The sequence below is a fragment of the Protopterus annectens genome, chromosome 4.part1 (assembly GCF_019279795.1).
Source record: "Protopterus annectens isolate FY-2018-M chromosome 4.part1, PAN1.0, whole genome shotgun sequence".
In the NCBI taxonomy this organism is placed as follows: Eukaryota; Metazoa; Chordata; order Ceratodontiformes; family Protopteridae; genus Protopterus; species Protopterus annectens.
The window spans coordinates 469,675,747-469,691,809 of record NC_056734.1 but is presented as its reverse complement, the minus strand read 5'-3'; the positions used below and the strand labels follow the sequence as shown (position 1 = coordinate 469,691,809).

The window sequence follows — 16,063 nt, the reverse complement described above, 5'->3', positions numbered from 1 at the left end:
AACATCAGCCTTTTGGGACTGTAGCAAATTTTCCAGTGCCTGCTACAAACGTGACTCATCCTCGGTCATTCATCCCCATATACTAAATATCTTCAGCATGGCGGTGAGAGATATATAAATGTGTGTGCATATTTTGCATAGTGTTGGAAAAAAAAACACCCTATGTGGCTTTATTTACCAACAATGCACTCCTGATGCACATTCTCAAGAAGTCACTGACATCCACTATGACCCCCCCCACCCACCACGCACACACTCATACACACACATGCTCATACATGGCTCAAACACCTACAGCCAATTTACTGGATTATCAATTCACCTGTGATATACCTTTGTGATGCATGAGGAACTGAAACCCTGCAACAAAATTCTTCATGGAGATAGAAAGAAAATGCAGAATCCTCACTGAAGGTACCCCAGTTGAGATATGAACTAGCGAACCAAGAACATTCAGGCAGTAAGGCTAACTGCTGCACCACTCTGTCATCCTACACACATTTATTTACAGCTGTAATGTACAAAATGCAGCTCTTACATGCAAGAATTTGCAAGCACCAGATCTCACAAGAATGTGACTGTTATTTGATTCAAAAAAGAAAAGTAAACTTTCAAAATGAGAACAAGAAGCCTATTACAGATGGATTAACATGGGCTTAGATTGTCAGTGACCCTTCACAGTGAAAAAAAGTTATATACTTACTCACCATAACATTACATTTGTGTTGTCCAATTTCATTTTCCTCAACTAATCAGTCTTAGAACTAACTTGGATCCAACTCGGCTGATTTTTCCAGATCTTCGGATTCAAACTCTTAAGCTTCACCTTTACCCATAATGCCCCACCAGCCTTACATACCTCAGATCAAATTTGCTGCCTATAGAAGGCAATGGATAATACCTTAACAGAACTCAAAAAAGAATAGAATAAGAAAAAGATCTGGTGCTCAAACAAGAAACAACAGTTCCCAAAGTGATGCCCGTAGGTCTCTCCAGAAGCAAAGGGAAGGGAGATAGAAGGGTGGGAAGTTGATGAAGAATAAAAACCAATAGCACAGATGTAATATTATGGTAAGTACATGCATTTTTTATCTGATGTTGCCATTTTCATTCATTCCTCAACTGATAGGAAAGAGTCCCCACCTGGATGAATCTTAAGTGGACCTCGTGGAAGGATACTGTGGAGTCAAAGACAGCCGTCTTCCTAGAAACTAAATCCAATTTATAACGAGCAATAAAAATACGAGCATTAGACCAAGTGGCAGCTGCGCAAATGTCATCTATGGAAACCGTTGACCAAAAAGCTGACAATACAGCCATAGACCTTTTGGAATGAGTTCTAGGAGGCTTAGGCAGGGACACCTCTCTTTTACAATTAACAAAAGATGTGCAATCAGTTAACCATTTTGCCAGTGTAACTTTAAAACTGACTTGCCCAATCTGTTGGGTGAGAAGGATACAATCAACTGGTCAATCTTCTGGATTTTTTTAGCTTGATGGAGATAAAACCAAAGTTGCCTATGTACATCGAAAAGATGGAGCAAATTGCTCTCCCTTATTTGAAAAATTTAGAAAGACAGCTGGGAGGTTAATGGCCTGGTTGATATTAGACTCAGAAGCTACCTTAGGCAATAAAGACAGGTTAGTCTGTAACAAAACCCTGTGTTTGTGGAAAACAGGTAAGACAGTTTGGAGGATAGATCCTGGAGTTCAGATACTCATCTAATTGATGTAATAGTGACTAGAAAATGGTTCAGAGAAGGAGAAACTAAATGGAGACTAGTCATGGGCAGGCTCACTGATGCAATGGGAAACAGAAACAGAATTACCCCATCTGGATCTGAGCTCTGAGGAATTTCCCCATCACCCTATCCAAGTTAGCCTAGGATAATCTTCTGGAAGACCTGAGTGAGGAACTAGTGAATGGTGGCCTTGAGTTCTTACATGGAGACTCCGGCAAAAATGGTGAAGGGATTCAAGAATATATCCGACCTAGCAAATGAAGACATGACTAGGTCCGAGGTGATTTTATTGTCAAATGAGCAGGATTTGTAGTTGTCAAATCCAATTTGTTTGACATTTGGAGGTGGCTCTGAGGATGGAGTTAAAGATGTAGAAGGATCCAGCGATCTCTTCCTAGACTTTTTGTCTTTGGGAGCTGAGTTGGTCTTCTCTTTGTCAGATTTCTTTGAGGGGGTTTGAGCTCCAGTTGGAATACAGGAAGAAGAAGAAGGAAGAAGACCCTTCAAAACTAGTTTGTTCTGTCAATCCATGAGGGCCATGGTGTTGAAGCAAATAGTACAAGCTGAATTTAAGTGGTCAGCATCCAAGCAATGGATGCATTTCCTATGGGCATCTCAATTAGATATTTTTTACCCACAGGAGATGCATTTCTTAAAACCATTCCCTTTAGTCAGCCATTCTTGTGTGTTAATCCTAAAAGATGGAAGGAAAAATAATTACAATTTTAAAAAAAATATATAATACTTTTTTCTAAACAAGAAAACGCAAGAAAAACTAACAATGGTAGTCAATGGCACCCTAAAACAGGTAGAAATAGAAAAGGAGAAGAAAGCCAAGTTACCATCAATGGTACCGGAAGGATATACAAGGACTCGATTAATAGAAAACTCCACTGGAATAAAGGGAGGAAGGTAAAAGTAATTCAGAGGATAACCTACTGAAGGAAAAAGTTGAAAAGACTGACTGTTTTACTCCAAAAATACATCAATAGCTCGAGTGGAAGAGGAGCCATGTCTGTAGAGATATGGCGGCAAACAAGATCTGAGGTATGTTAGGCTGGCAGGACATTATGGATAAAGGAAGAAGCTCAAGAGTTTGGATCCCAGGATCTGGAAGAAGTGGTTGAGTCAGATCTGGGACCAATCAGTAGAGTAATGAATGGAAATAACAACATCAGATACTGTTTAGAGCAAGTAGCTAATATGGAATGGGTAGCTTAGAAATATTATGTTATTTAACTCTAGGTCCATCAGTAATGCATGAAACAGATTAGCAGACTATAAATGTATTTACTTTAGGTTCATCTCCTGCAAGGACTGCTTCTTAGCATGAATACTGAATGAAATATATGAGAAAACAGTACAAAATCAGACAGACAGACAAAAATGGCAAATTCAGATATCATAGACAAACAGTGCGTTACTACCATCTGTAACAGATGTTTTCTCAAAAAGCATGACTTCAGTCCCATTCACTGAGAGTCAAGTCATCCAAAGTCCATTTTGTGAAGTTTATATTTATTTATTTTATTTTACATTTGTTGACTGGGATAATCTGACTGAGCTGAGTAGCCATTTTTCAGCAGAGGCCCAGGGAGAAAAGCTCCACATACTTTACTATAAAGTTTAGACATAAATTAACAAAAAAAAAAAAATAACAGAAATTAAAAAAGCATAGGCAATTAAAAAGCATAACCATTAGCATAAGCAATTAAAAAGCATTGACAAATAACAAAGTAAAAGGAATTAATACAATAGAAGTAAGTAAGAAAGCAACATGACTGAAACAACCTTATTATGTCCAGTAAATAAGGAGTAAGGATACATAGTATTATTTGTTGTAGCGATACTTCACGTTTGTGTGAGAGAGGTGAGAGATGAGCGTTTTAATTAGTGGTGTAAGGAGTATGCCTTCAATGTTAGGATGTAAAAATCCAAATGAGGAAGGGATAGCAAGACAGAGCTAAAGGTAAAAAAAGGAGAGGAGGACAATGAAGCAAAGCAACATGGGGGAGGGAGGATTGTGTTAGGGATAGTAGTGTGAGATTAAGGGGGGAGAGAGAAGTGGCAAGACCAGTGGCTTTTTAGGTATTCCTTAGTGGTTGCTTTGAATTTTTTATGGTGATTGAGTCACCTGATTCCTAATGGCAACCTGTTCCAAGAGATGGTAGGATGGCAGCTAAGGAGGTAACATCCCTGTTTGGTCTTAGGATTATAGGTTTGTAGGAGGTTTTGGTCAGAGCTACAAAGTGATGTAGTGGGAGAGTATTGCGAGATGAGAGGTGATAAGCTTGGGTAATAAGAAACACAATATAGAATTGAATGAATAATTTGGAGCTGAGCTAGGAGGAGCTGGTGAGGAATTACATGCATATGGTCAATCGGCAATTAACCGATGCTACAATAGCCGAAAGCAGTGACCATAGTTTTGTAAATGTTGAATTTTCAGCTACCGAACCCGGAAATACCGAACGCCGGCCAGGCTAATATTCCCCCCTCTTGACCCATGGTAGCGCTTGTTGTGGTGGTTGTGCGACCAGGAATTTCAAATTCAGAATTTCGCTTGATATTCTGAGCATTCATGCTTGCGAGTTTCGACATTTACATTCGGAATATGCACGGGTCGGGGATGTCGTCTTTGATCATATACATGTATTCCGCTGGTGAGATAATTCAAGCCAGTTTAAGTGTTTTAATGAGAGACAGTGATGTGATTTATATGTTTGGTGTGCTGCAAATCTGGCTACTTTGTCATAGGTTGATTCTAGCTTAGTAAGGAGAGAAGGGTTAAGATTTGTGAGGATTTGGGAGCTATACAATAGACTGGGTAGGAGATAAGTATGTGAGAGGGTTACTTTTGCTTTGTTTGTTAGAAATGTCTTGTTTCTATATAGGAGGCCCAGTTTTAGATGAGTCGCATGGATATAGTTATTAACATGTAGGTCGAATTTCAGTTGCTTGTCTATAATCACACCTAAGAGTTTAGTGCTGGATTCTATTGTGATAGGGGTGTTATTGAGAGACAGAATAGTGAAAGTAGGTTTAAGCTGGTTGGCATTTTTAGGTAAGAATAGTAGGAGTTTTTTTTTAAGGTTCAGAATAAGCTGGTTGTTAGATAGCCAGTTCTGAACTGAGGTAAATGATGCCTGAGTGACGGAGATGAGTTTGGAGGGAGTGTTGGCTATGGTGATGACTGTAGAGTAATCTGCATATTGTACCAGTAATGACTGAGGGCAAGAAGTGTAGAGTTGGTTAGTGAAGATATTAAAAAGTAATGGCCCTAGAATGGTGCCTTGAGGGACACCCATTTTAACTGGAAGAGAGGAGGAGAGAGCAGTGAGCCATTTCATGGACTGTAGGCGGTCAATGAGATAGCTGGAAAACCAGGCAACAGTAGAAGTGGAGAAGTTAAGATTAGTCAGTTTAGTCTATAGAAGTGAGTGAGACACAGTGTCAAAGGCTTTTGAAGAGGCAGGACATGAGTTTGTTATTATCTCTAGCTGGAGAAATGGATACGAGGGCAGTAGTAGTACTATGTTTTGGATGGAAGCTATGTTGTGTAGGTATAAGCAGGTTTTGCTGTAGTAGGTGTTGCATGACTTGGTTGTGAATGCATTTTTCCAATACTTGTGAGAGAGGGGATAGGAGTGCTATGGGCCTGAAGTTAGCAACTTCTGAGGATTTGCCTCCTTTATGTATTGGTAGAGTGTAAACTTCTTTCCAGATCCAAGGCACCTTTGACTCAGAAATAGAGCAGTTGATCAAGATAGATACTGGGAGTACAAGTGAGTCATCTGCTAATTGTAGGAAATAAGAAGGGATATTATCTGCAAATGTAGAGCAGGGTTTTAATTTAGAGAATAAACATTTAATGTAACTAGTAGGGACAGATTTGAGATAGAAATTATTAAAAGAATTTGAAGTAGACAAGGATTTGGAGAAGCTAGTAGTGTAGTTATTAATAGGGTTAGCTGTGTTATTGGCAGAGGGGTCAATGGTAAGCAATTTAGAAATGGATTCAATAAAGCAGTTGTTAAAGATGGCAGAAGTTTCTTTGGGTGTTTTGTTAGGGCAGGGATTGGGTGAAGAAGGGTTCATGATGATGCAGTATTTGGTTAACTGAGTTCCAGAATTTGTTAGGGTTAAAATGGAATTCTTTTTATCTCTAATAATGTATTTCTTTGTTAGATTTTTGAGTTCTTTGTACTTTTGTAAGTTGGTGGGAAGCTTGATTTTCACCCATACTTTCCACAACCTGTCTCTAGATTTCATTAGGGTGCAAGTAGCGTTAGTTAGCTATGGAAATATTTTAGACTTTATATGGATTGTACGAAGAGGTGCAAGGCTGTTGAGAATATTAAAAAAGGTAGAGTTGAATGAGTGAACTGCTTCATCGAGGGGGAGTTGGGTTAGATTAATCCAGTTTATTCTAGACAGTAGGGCTTTAAAGGTATCAGAGCTGAAATTAGTTGTTTTGCGACAGGTTATGTATCTATGTGGTCTGATAAAGTGGGGAGTGAATCTAAGAACTTTTACTGGGGCATGCTCACTTAGGGAATTAGATATGGTTTCAGAGTTATGGTATTTGCAGGGATCACAAACTAGTATCCAGTCTAATAAAGTACTAGGGGTGCTTGGATTGTTAAAATGGGTTGGTTCAGATATAAGTTGTGTAAACCCATGTAGGTTAATAGATGAGGTAGCAGTAGGAGAGCAAAGGGTTAACCAGTTAATATTTACATCCCCAAGAAGAATGGTTTAATTTGAGATGTGTTGTGAGGGATATGAGAGAATATTCTCCAGTACAAGAATGCTGTTCCCTGGAGGAATGTAAATGGTTACTACAGTGATAGAACTGAAGTTATTAAGTTTAAAGTTAGCTGTCAGAAGTTCAGCAGGAGGAAAGGATAGGATAGGTATGTTAGAACAAGAAAGAGTGAGTTGGTTGGAGTAGAGTATGGCAACTCCACCACCTTTTTTTCTTTTGGCGATCAAGGCAAATGATATTATATTCAGGTGGCAACATTTGTTTATCAAGGTGTTGAGGTTTTAGCCAGGTTTCTGTGAGGTGATTATATCTGGAGTGTGGCAGGCAACCCAATTATCGAATTAATTTACTTTGTTTAGTACACGTCTAATATTCACTGAGTAGAGTGAGATATGTTTTTTGTGCGTGTAGCCTGTGCTAGTTTAGGAGTAGAAGTATCATTGGTAGGGGAATGAGGGCTGAGACCTAGAGTGTGGTGAATGTCACCTGATAGGAGTAGGGCATGAAACCAAAAGAGACATTTTTGTTTGTATTTGGGATAGTAGAATTTTTTCTTTTTTTTTCTTTGGGACTGCTAAAGTGGGAAGGAGGGATTTTGATCTTGGGAAGGGTATGCAAAGGAAAGATGGTTGAGCAGATAGGAAAAGACAGCAAGAGAAGGTGAGAAGATTTCTTTATCAGTATTTGTAGGACCTATATGTACAGGAGTTAAGTGGCAGTTATAAGAAGTAAGACTGTAAAGGAGAAGTAAGGGAGGGAGAAAGAAGAGAGTATGGAGGAGAGAGTCATTATATGAGTGAATGTAAAAAGTATTAAAGGTAGGGGTACGAATGATTATAAAAAGTATTAGAGTTAGGGGTGTTGGTGTAAGAGTAAAAAGGGTGGTTATAGTTCTAGAGTTGTAAGAGGGTGTTAGAGGATTGATAATAGTTACTAGTGAGTGGTGGTCAACAGTGGGAGTTTACATTATTGGTAGGAGGTAACAGGAGGTAGAAAGAGTTGGGCAACTTTTGTGTTAGAGGGAGGAGTGTGGGATCTAGGTGAGGATAGGAAGGGATGGTTGTAGAGGGGTGGGTGTGTCTGAGATGTTAGGTATAAAGGAAATTATATGGGGGTGTGTGGGAATGGGGGAGGGTAGAGGAGCGGAGTGAGCCCAAGCATAGCAAGGGTGAATAGAGCAGGAAGAACCTGACCACCAAGTCCTGTGTTCTACTATGCAAAGAAAAACAATAAGCAAGATACTGAGAGATCTTGTTCAGTAAGGGTGGTGGTAACACAGGTAGGTGAGAGAAAAACTATAACCTCAGTCTAAGCTGCCAAAAGGGACCAAAACTAATTATAAGATAAATATTTCCCAGTGTCTGTTAGAAAAGGAACCGACACAAAGTAATATAATGCGACTGCCTGAAATAGGGGTGTGAAGACTGGTAGAAAAGGGTGAAGGCTGCCAGCCTAGTCAAATAGAATTTGATACATAATTCTGGCATTTATAAATATAAATGTAAAGTATAGGCTTGTGTCTTAAATGTAAAGAAATGCTGTTTCAACAATGTGGCAACATTGCCATCTGCTGTAAGGAAAATGAAGCATTTCTTATTGGTCCTTTGAAATTAAAATTGCTTTATGTCTGTTCCTTTAAAGTTAGAATTTGGAGTTGATGAGTCTGAAGTAAGCATCCTGCCTATTGTTTTAAGGCTAAAGTTAATGACCAGAATTTACATGTGGAATGTCCTTTATTGCTCTAAGTGTAAAAGAATGTAAATGCAGTTAATGTGTAGCCTGGGAGCTCCAGGAAGGGTGAAAAAGATGATGTAATGTTTTATCAGAACTGCAGTTTCAATTTAAACAGCGAGAACCAAATGATTATTAAGCATTTTGATTTTGGACATGTAACCTACAGCACTGCCTGTTGTCTTAAGTAAGTTATCTTAGAAGTATGTTTTCTTGTAGTAATAGCTAGGAAATTAGAAGAAAGTTAGGCTAAGTGTTTTTCTGTTATGTCAGTACTGTACTACTGAATTATTTTAAGTTTCTGTGTGATCTCTGAACTCCTAAATAGCACTGTGGTATAGTAGTATTGTCTTTTTTTTAGTATTTATTATTAAATATTTTTAAACCCTTTTAACTGTGGCTGGTTTATGTAGAGAAGTTAAGCTATAGAGTACATTGCATATTTGCAGAGTTTACCGTCTAAGCCACTCCTATAGCTTTAGCCCTGGGCTATACTACCAACTGGATAATAATATTGCACAGTAATAATTGGACACCCTTTTAAGGGCCTTTGGGTAGCTGATAATTATTAACTGGTGGTGGCAGTAATTACTATCGTATAGTCTGGGCACAGCTGGAGAATCTGTGTCAGCCTTTCCCAGAAGTCTCTGTGAAGATGTATAAATACTTATCTCAAAGTGTGTGTGTGTGTGTCTGCTACTTGGGCAGGGACACAAGGCACTGGCTGGACAGAAGGGGTACTGGAGGTTAGCTTCCCAGCTAGGCTGAGATCTGGGCCCTATAGCTGTGCCAGTGGGGAGTCTTATTGGGGACCTAGGGAGCATGGGAGCAACCAGCCCCATACTGACTGTGATCTCTATGTGCACTTAAGGGAAATTGTACTTTACTGTGTGTATTTGTTATCCTTTCCTCTTATATGAGACGCCCTCTCTGGTGTTAGTGGTGAGGATTGAGGCTCCTTGATTGCTGGGCCAGGGCACGGATGTCACAAGGGGTAATACAGCATATAAGTAAAAGTGGGCACTGCTTTAAAACATCCAGTGGTTACAGTGTAAAATATGGTTGAGCATTCTGTAACACTGTTTGCACAGTAAACACAGTTAATGCAATAATAAGATGGAGAGCTTCAATGGAATTCAGTAAGGCAAACCAAATCCCAGTATCTTCTACTTGGGAGAGGAAACCACCAAGAATACAGACATTTAAGGCTGGGAAAAGATTATCCCTAGTAAATTACAAGGTACCTGTGCTCAGAGAGTACAGCAGGAGGGTCGGGTGCAGACTACAGGGAAATTGGGGGTGGGGGGTATATAGTACTTGGCCTGGGTAGTGTGCATGCCACAAAATAGAAAAACACCAGGGTATGCAGGAAAATAAGAACTGGCTTATTACATAAAAGGGAAATGAAGCAAAACATACATTGCATTATACAGAAATCGGTTAGTTTCCAGTAGATCTTTAGTTTAGTCCTTTGCTGAGGCCAGTAGCCTTAGCAAGAGGCTTGGGAGAGTGCTGTTTTTTTGGTTGGCTTCTGGGACAATAGCAAAAAGAAATATAGAGTCACAGGGACATACCCATGGGAATAATGTTAATAAAAAAAATGAAACAAGAGGAGGTAGTCAGAGACGGCAAGTGGTGCGCACTAGGAATAGCCAATAATGTATACAATAATGTTGTTGCAACATCATAGATATTACCAATGTAGCCTAAGAGTAATTTGTTCCATAATCTACTTTGTTAGTAAAGCAGCCAATATAAATACAATGGAGCTACTAGAACAGAATAACTATGACAATGTAGCTTAAGATTAGTGCGTTTCTTACTCTGCCAGGTTTAAAAAAAAAAACAAAGTGAATACTTGATGAAAAAACAGTACAGTGCTCCCACAGGTCTAACACCACAGAAGACGAGTAATATACAACAGATTAGATAAGTAAGACCTCACAGACAAGGCAAAGCTCTGTAATGGCTTTCAGTTGTTGGCATTAACCTCACAGTTCAAATAGTAAATACATTTAAATCCTCACATATCAATAAAACAAATCAGTGAAGTAATTCCTTTGCATCTATGCAAGCAGTATGCAGCAACCATGAGAATATCACAAAAGCAAGAAAATTATCTTACTTGGCGAGCACACATACAGAGGGGATGCGTGGGCTTCCTGGTATGGGGAAACAAGATTTAAAAATGGTGCCAGGCAGGTAGGCCAGTATTAATAACCTTTGCTCAGAAGTATGCCGATCAGTGGGGGTCTGTGGGCATAAGAGTTATTGTGATATCCAATATATGTTGTAACAGGAAGCACCATGTGTAAAATAAAATAAATAAATAAATTCACTGAGAGTCAAGCCATCCAAAGTGCATTTTGTGCAGTTTATTTTCTATACAGTAGTATATCCATAAGATATGTGAAGGTGTGCATGGCCCAAACCGGGATTCTTCAACATCACTTCTCAGAATAGCAGCAAACTAATGTTTTTCCAAGGAGTATGTTTCCAAATAAACTGACCACTCTCAAAAACACAGAGGACTGTTTAAAGCACATGCTACACCAGATCCATTTCAGAAGGTTTTGTCATGAAAACAAGAATTGCTGTTAATTTGTTATAGCAGGTATAATTTACTTTTCAATAACATTATGTACGCATTTTAATAAGATTTATGTTAGAGTTGCAAATAGCCAGGGTGGATTCTTCCTACTAAAAGTCAGCTATGAGAGTGCAAAAGCTGGATTACAGAATGAGCAAAGAAATAATAGAAAAAGGAATGGGGAATTGTAAATCTTCGGTTTGGAATAAGGATCATAGATATCATGGAGTTTAGACATGGAGAAAGGAGTAAAGGCACAAAGGAAATATGTCACCAAAATTAAGGGGAAAGGAAATGGCGTTGAAGCTGCTCTGAAAGGCAATGATATGAAGAGACAAGAAAGAGCAGCACAATCTGGGAATTCAGCAGAACAAAAGCAAGGACAGAGGGTGATCTAGCAGACCAGATCAGACATGATGACATGGGGACTCCCTACTGAAATGTTGTAACTTGAAATGCTGAGTGCCAATGCATGGGGGAAAAGATCAAAAATACAGGAGAAGAGAGAATCTCAAGCATTGCTCTTTTTGTGTGTGTGTGTGTGTGTGTGTGTGTGTGTGTGTGTGTGTGTGTGTGTGTGTGTGTGTGTGTGTGTGTGTGTGTGTGTGTGTGTGTATGTGTGTGTGTGTATGTGTGTGTGTGTGTGTGTGTGTGTGTGTGTGAAACAGATCGCAGAATGGGATATTTATGTAGACATGTTCTGTTTGTTAAACAGAATTTATAGCAATGTTCTGCAATTGTGTACAATAATAAGAAGAGAATAAAAGTTATCTGCTATGGTTAAAGACATGAAATAGTAATCGATTCTCCATAAGCATTATAACACTGTTAAAAGACCTTGTGTATTATCTTATCTGTCATTTAGAATCAAGTTGGCCCCACAATATGCAGTGTACCATTTATGTGATTCTCGTACATGAAATGCATTAATGTGACTTCCATATGTACAGATGGTGTGTAACTAACAGGAATGTAGTGGAAGAAATGTTAATGAATCCACCAACTAAACTTTTTCTCTATAGTTGCTTTTAAATACTTTATCTTATTTTTTTAATTGCAGACAATATTTTTATCTGATGTCATTAAAGTGATTTGCTCTCTGTTCTCATATAATAACAATCTAAATGCTTACCAAATCGAGGTGGCACATATCCCCAACAGTAGTCCAATGGTCTTTTTTGACGGTATAGATTACAAAAGTAACTTGAACGAGAATCTTCGCAACATGCATTGTATGGATCAACTTCATTTGCTGAAGTAAGAAATGAAATAGAGTTAAGTTTTTTTTTTAATCTGAACTAGATGGTATTAAAATGTAACACACCTAATATCAACCTGAGTTCTGTTATGGATTAAATACTTAGGAGAAACAATATATATTGGCTTAGCAAATTCTATATCCCTGATTAGTAAGTAAGTAAAGATACTGCAAAATAACATCCCAATTATTTATGACATTAGAAAGTCCAGCATTGTTAATACTTCAAAATGTTAATAGAGGATCCAATATCCACAGACATGGTGACATGGAAATGAGAAAAAACAGTCTAAAACAGACCCCAACCAACTATATTATAATTATGCATTTCTATGTTTACCTCTAAAGTATATCTTAAATCTGTTAACATCTTCCAGTGCTACAAGTAAATAATTGATAAGATGATTACGTAATCACCGAGTTAGATCACTGAGAGAAGAAGAAGAAAAAAAAAAGAGTAATATTTGAAGTGAGCCATAGAAATGTTACTGAAGTCTACAGAGGTGTTTCTACATGGTAGTAAATAATGTAACATAGAAATACATATTCAAAATGTTGGTTGCACCATAAAACCTCAAAGTAGAATATTCCATAACAAAACCTTAGAAAAATGCCCAGAATACTAAAATGCTGAAATTAAAACTGTAAACATTTTTAGTGGGGAGGGGGTCTCCCTGCTCTCTCCACACTCCCTAAACAACTTATACATATCAACTTTATAGCTGCAAAAATACCAGGATGAGAGAAATCTTCCAAAACAAACGAATCATTGCCAGCACACACTTAGAAATCACAAAAACAATGATTTCCTATGGGAACAGCGATCATCATTCTGTTCCTTGGCATCTTGTGATTCAGGCAACTAACAAGGCATTTGATCTCGGCTACCTGTAGATACACCCAAGATGCTGCAGTCTTTCAGTTTAGCTCAATGAAAGAAAAGACTAAAATTATCTAAAATTAGTAGCTAAAAGATAAATGAAATCTAATGAAATATTTCATGACTGCCAATAGTGTAAGATATGATACATATATATGATACAGGAGCGACTTAAGTTGGTCGAACAGTGTCATTGTTGACATGCATAACGTTGACATCAAATGATTGAAATTTTGCACATCAACACGCTACTATGCATGTGCTGAGCATCAGTCTTGGTGCATGCAAAAACAGAAACAAAACAAAACATTATTTTTTTGCAGGGGATAAGCCCCTGCTAATAATATATTATTGAATCTGAGACTGCACAATTATTGGAGAAAGGGCAAGTTCGCCAACACCGAAAACTGTCCAATCTGCTACGTTTGTCAACAGGTGTTGACTATCTGTTTAGCTGATCAAATTGTGCCGACTAAATAAATGTCGACCAACGCACCGTTTGACAAAAGTTGCAGTTTACATGTTGCAGCAAACAATATTAAAACATAAACAAGGTCTAATGAGAATTTTCAATATTGCAAGTATAACATGTAACATGGGATTACATATATAATGATACTACACTCAGTAAGTTTAGAGCATTTTAAAATTTTCTGATTCTAACAATGCCTAACAAGAAGACTTTTTCTGCATTTGTATGTGCACGTGTGTGTGTGTGTGTGTGTGTGTGTGTGTGTGTGTGTGTGTGTGTGTGTGTGTGTGTGTGTGTGGGAAATTTGACCTTAGTCACCATACTAGGCAAAAGGAAAAAGATCTTAAGGGAAAACTCAACATCCTTCTGTTTATATTCTCTTTTTAGTCCAATGGCAGTGATGCCAGTACAGAATGTCCTAGGTTTTAGGTTCAAATCCCAAATAAGAGCTAGCACTTTATGTTTAAACCTCCTAATTTTGATCAATAATAAATGAAAAAATAGTAATAATAATTAATTAATTATAGCAATAGTAATTAATTTATTATAGCCTACAATTCCTTTTTTCTGATTGTTTTTTTGTCTCATACATGGTAGCACGTGGTTTTTCCTGGCTCCAACTCAACTGTGCAACAGTAACTATTCCACTTACGTGAAGGGACTTCCCCTCCCCCACCAGGATTTTTATACTAACTTTTAAATACTCCAGGTGCCATATTTAAATGTTAGTAGCAGCTGCTTCATCATTCCTGTAGTGAAGGCTTCTTGTAAGTGTTTTTAAATGTCTTTATTTTATATGGTACATGGTTCTATGCTCTTAATTGATATTTCTTTCTTCTACAAATGAATGTTCACTGCTGAATGAACCTGTAGCTGACATTCAATCCTATGAAGACTGTGGGAAATATTTCCCATTTGCATGTTTTGCTACTGCTGCAGAGTTTTGAATCCTGAGACCTGCTGCATTTACCACATATAATTCAATTGTTCAGAACACAAATATTGCTGATCATGTTTTTTTGTTTTCTGACATCGAACCTTCTGTGTTGACTAAATTGTGCTGGTATATAAGCATATAGCTCCATAAGGAGATACCACTTAGGCCATAGATTACCGTGAGTCTTATTTCTTGGTTAATGTTATGTAATGCCTATCCTACTGTGGAACACTTTGTCTCTTAGAGCCTGATCCTAATTTTGCTGCTAACTGAACATCTTGTTATTTTTAGCTCAGCATACTGAACTGTTTACATCTGTTGTTAGCTGTATTTACATGTGTACATGGAGTAAGGACTTTCTTAGTCTCCTTGCAAACAAATTTGTATTTAGATCAGATTCTGTCATTGGTTTACCTGTTATTCATTACCTTCTTATAAACCGTTTTATTTCTTTTTTCTTAGAAGATTTAGCTTGTGCTTGAAAGTTACCCCCCTCCTGTGCAATTGCAGCATATTCAAACCTGAGCCTTGGTGAATGGAACTCGAAAAGCCCAGCATTTCATTGATATGTAATGCTCCAGAAAACTGTATGATAATTATATTTACCGACATCAAATTCTCTTGTAATAATTATAGTAGCCAAACCTACACAAAGATCTCAATAGAGATGGTAGCCACTTCTCCTTATGTACCCTCTTGCCACTATCACTTCCCGATTCAGTCTAGCAACATAACACTTATACATCAAGGAAAGAAAACTAAAAGGAGACTGCTCTGCTATCCCAAACTGTAGCATCTCCTAAGCCTGCTATACACTACTTATTTCTTTCCCATTCTATAGCTGCAAGTCTTATCTCAGTATAGTGGTTACTTTACCTTAATTATAGCCTATCATTCCTTTTTCTGATTGTGTTTTTCTGTCTCATACATGGTATCATTTTGTTTTTCCTGGCTCTGCTGCTCCATTCTCCCTTGCTATGTTCAGGCTCATTCTGCTCCTGTACCCTACCCCCATTCCCACCCTCTTTTGATCCTTTTATACCCAAGTCAATCACACCCCTTACCAAACTCACCAATCATCACTCTCCACACCTCCCCACCTCAATAGTCTTTCATTAACTCTCTTCCAATCATCTATATCCTCACAGATCTATAATGCTTACCACAAACTGCCTCCCTCCCCTAACTACTCTACTGTATACTACTTCCCCTAGTTTTTGTACATCTCCAGCCACAATGGTGCTGCACCACTCATTACACTACAACCCAACTGTCCTATGATATATTTAATCTTCTACTTCAGTGTTGTGACTGGTCTCAATTAAAATATCTACAACTAAATTATGCAGTGGAATACTTCAACAACCAATTCCTTGAAATCTTAAATAACCCTGCCCCCACCAGGAAAATAAGCACCAAATCCTAACATTTATCATGATTATCTAATGACACTAAACTTCTAATTAAGCAAATAGATACAGCCTGGTCACTATATCATGCCACCACAGATAAAACTGATTACACCTTATATCAGCAATTAAGAAACCAAGCTAAGAAGAAAATCACCAACAACGAAAAACTTACTTTCAAAACTGCCAACAAAACCACCTGCACAGCCCACAAACATTCTGGCAAAATATTAACCACCTCCTTAACCCTGGAAAAATATCAACCCCTGCCCCCTC

General features: G+C 38.0%; 1 protein-coding gene across 1 annotated transcript in view; it reads right to left on the bottom strand.

Annotated features, from left to right (window-relative positions):
* Nucleotides 1-16,063, bottom strand: part of LOC122801232 (mucin-like protein) — a 468,953-nt gene that overhangs the window by 143,778 nt on the left and 309,112 nt on the right. The window contains exon 20 of the mRNA XM_044070784.1: nt 11,964-12,083. Coding sequence (XP_043926719.1) covers nt 11,964-12,083 — 120 coding nt within the window. The remainder of the gene's footprint in view (nt 1-11,963; nt 12,084-16,063) is intronic.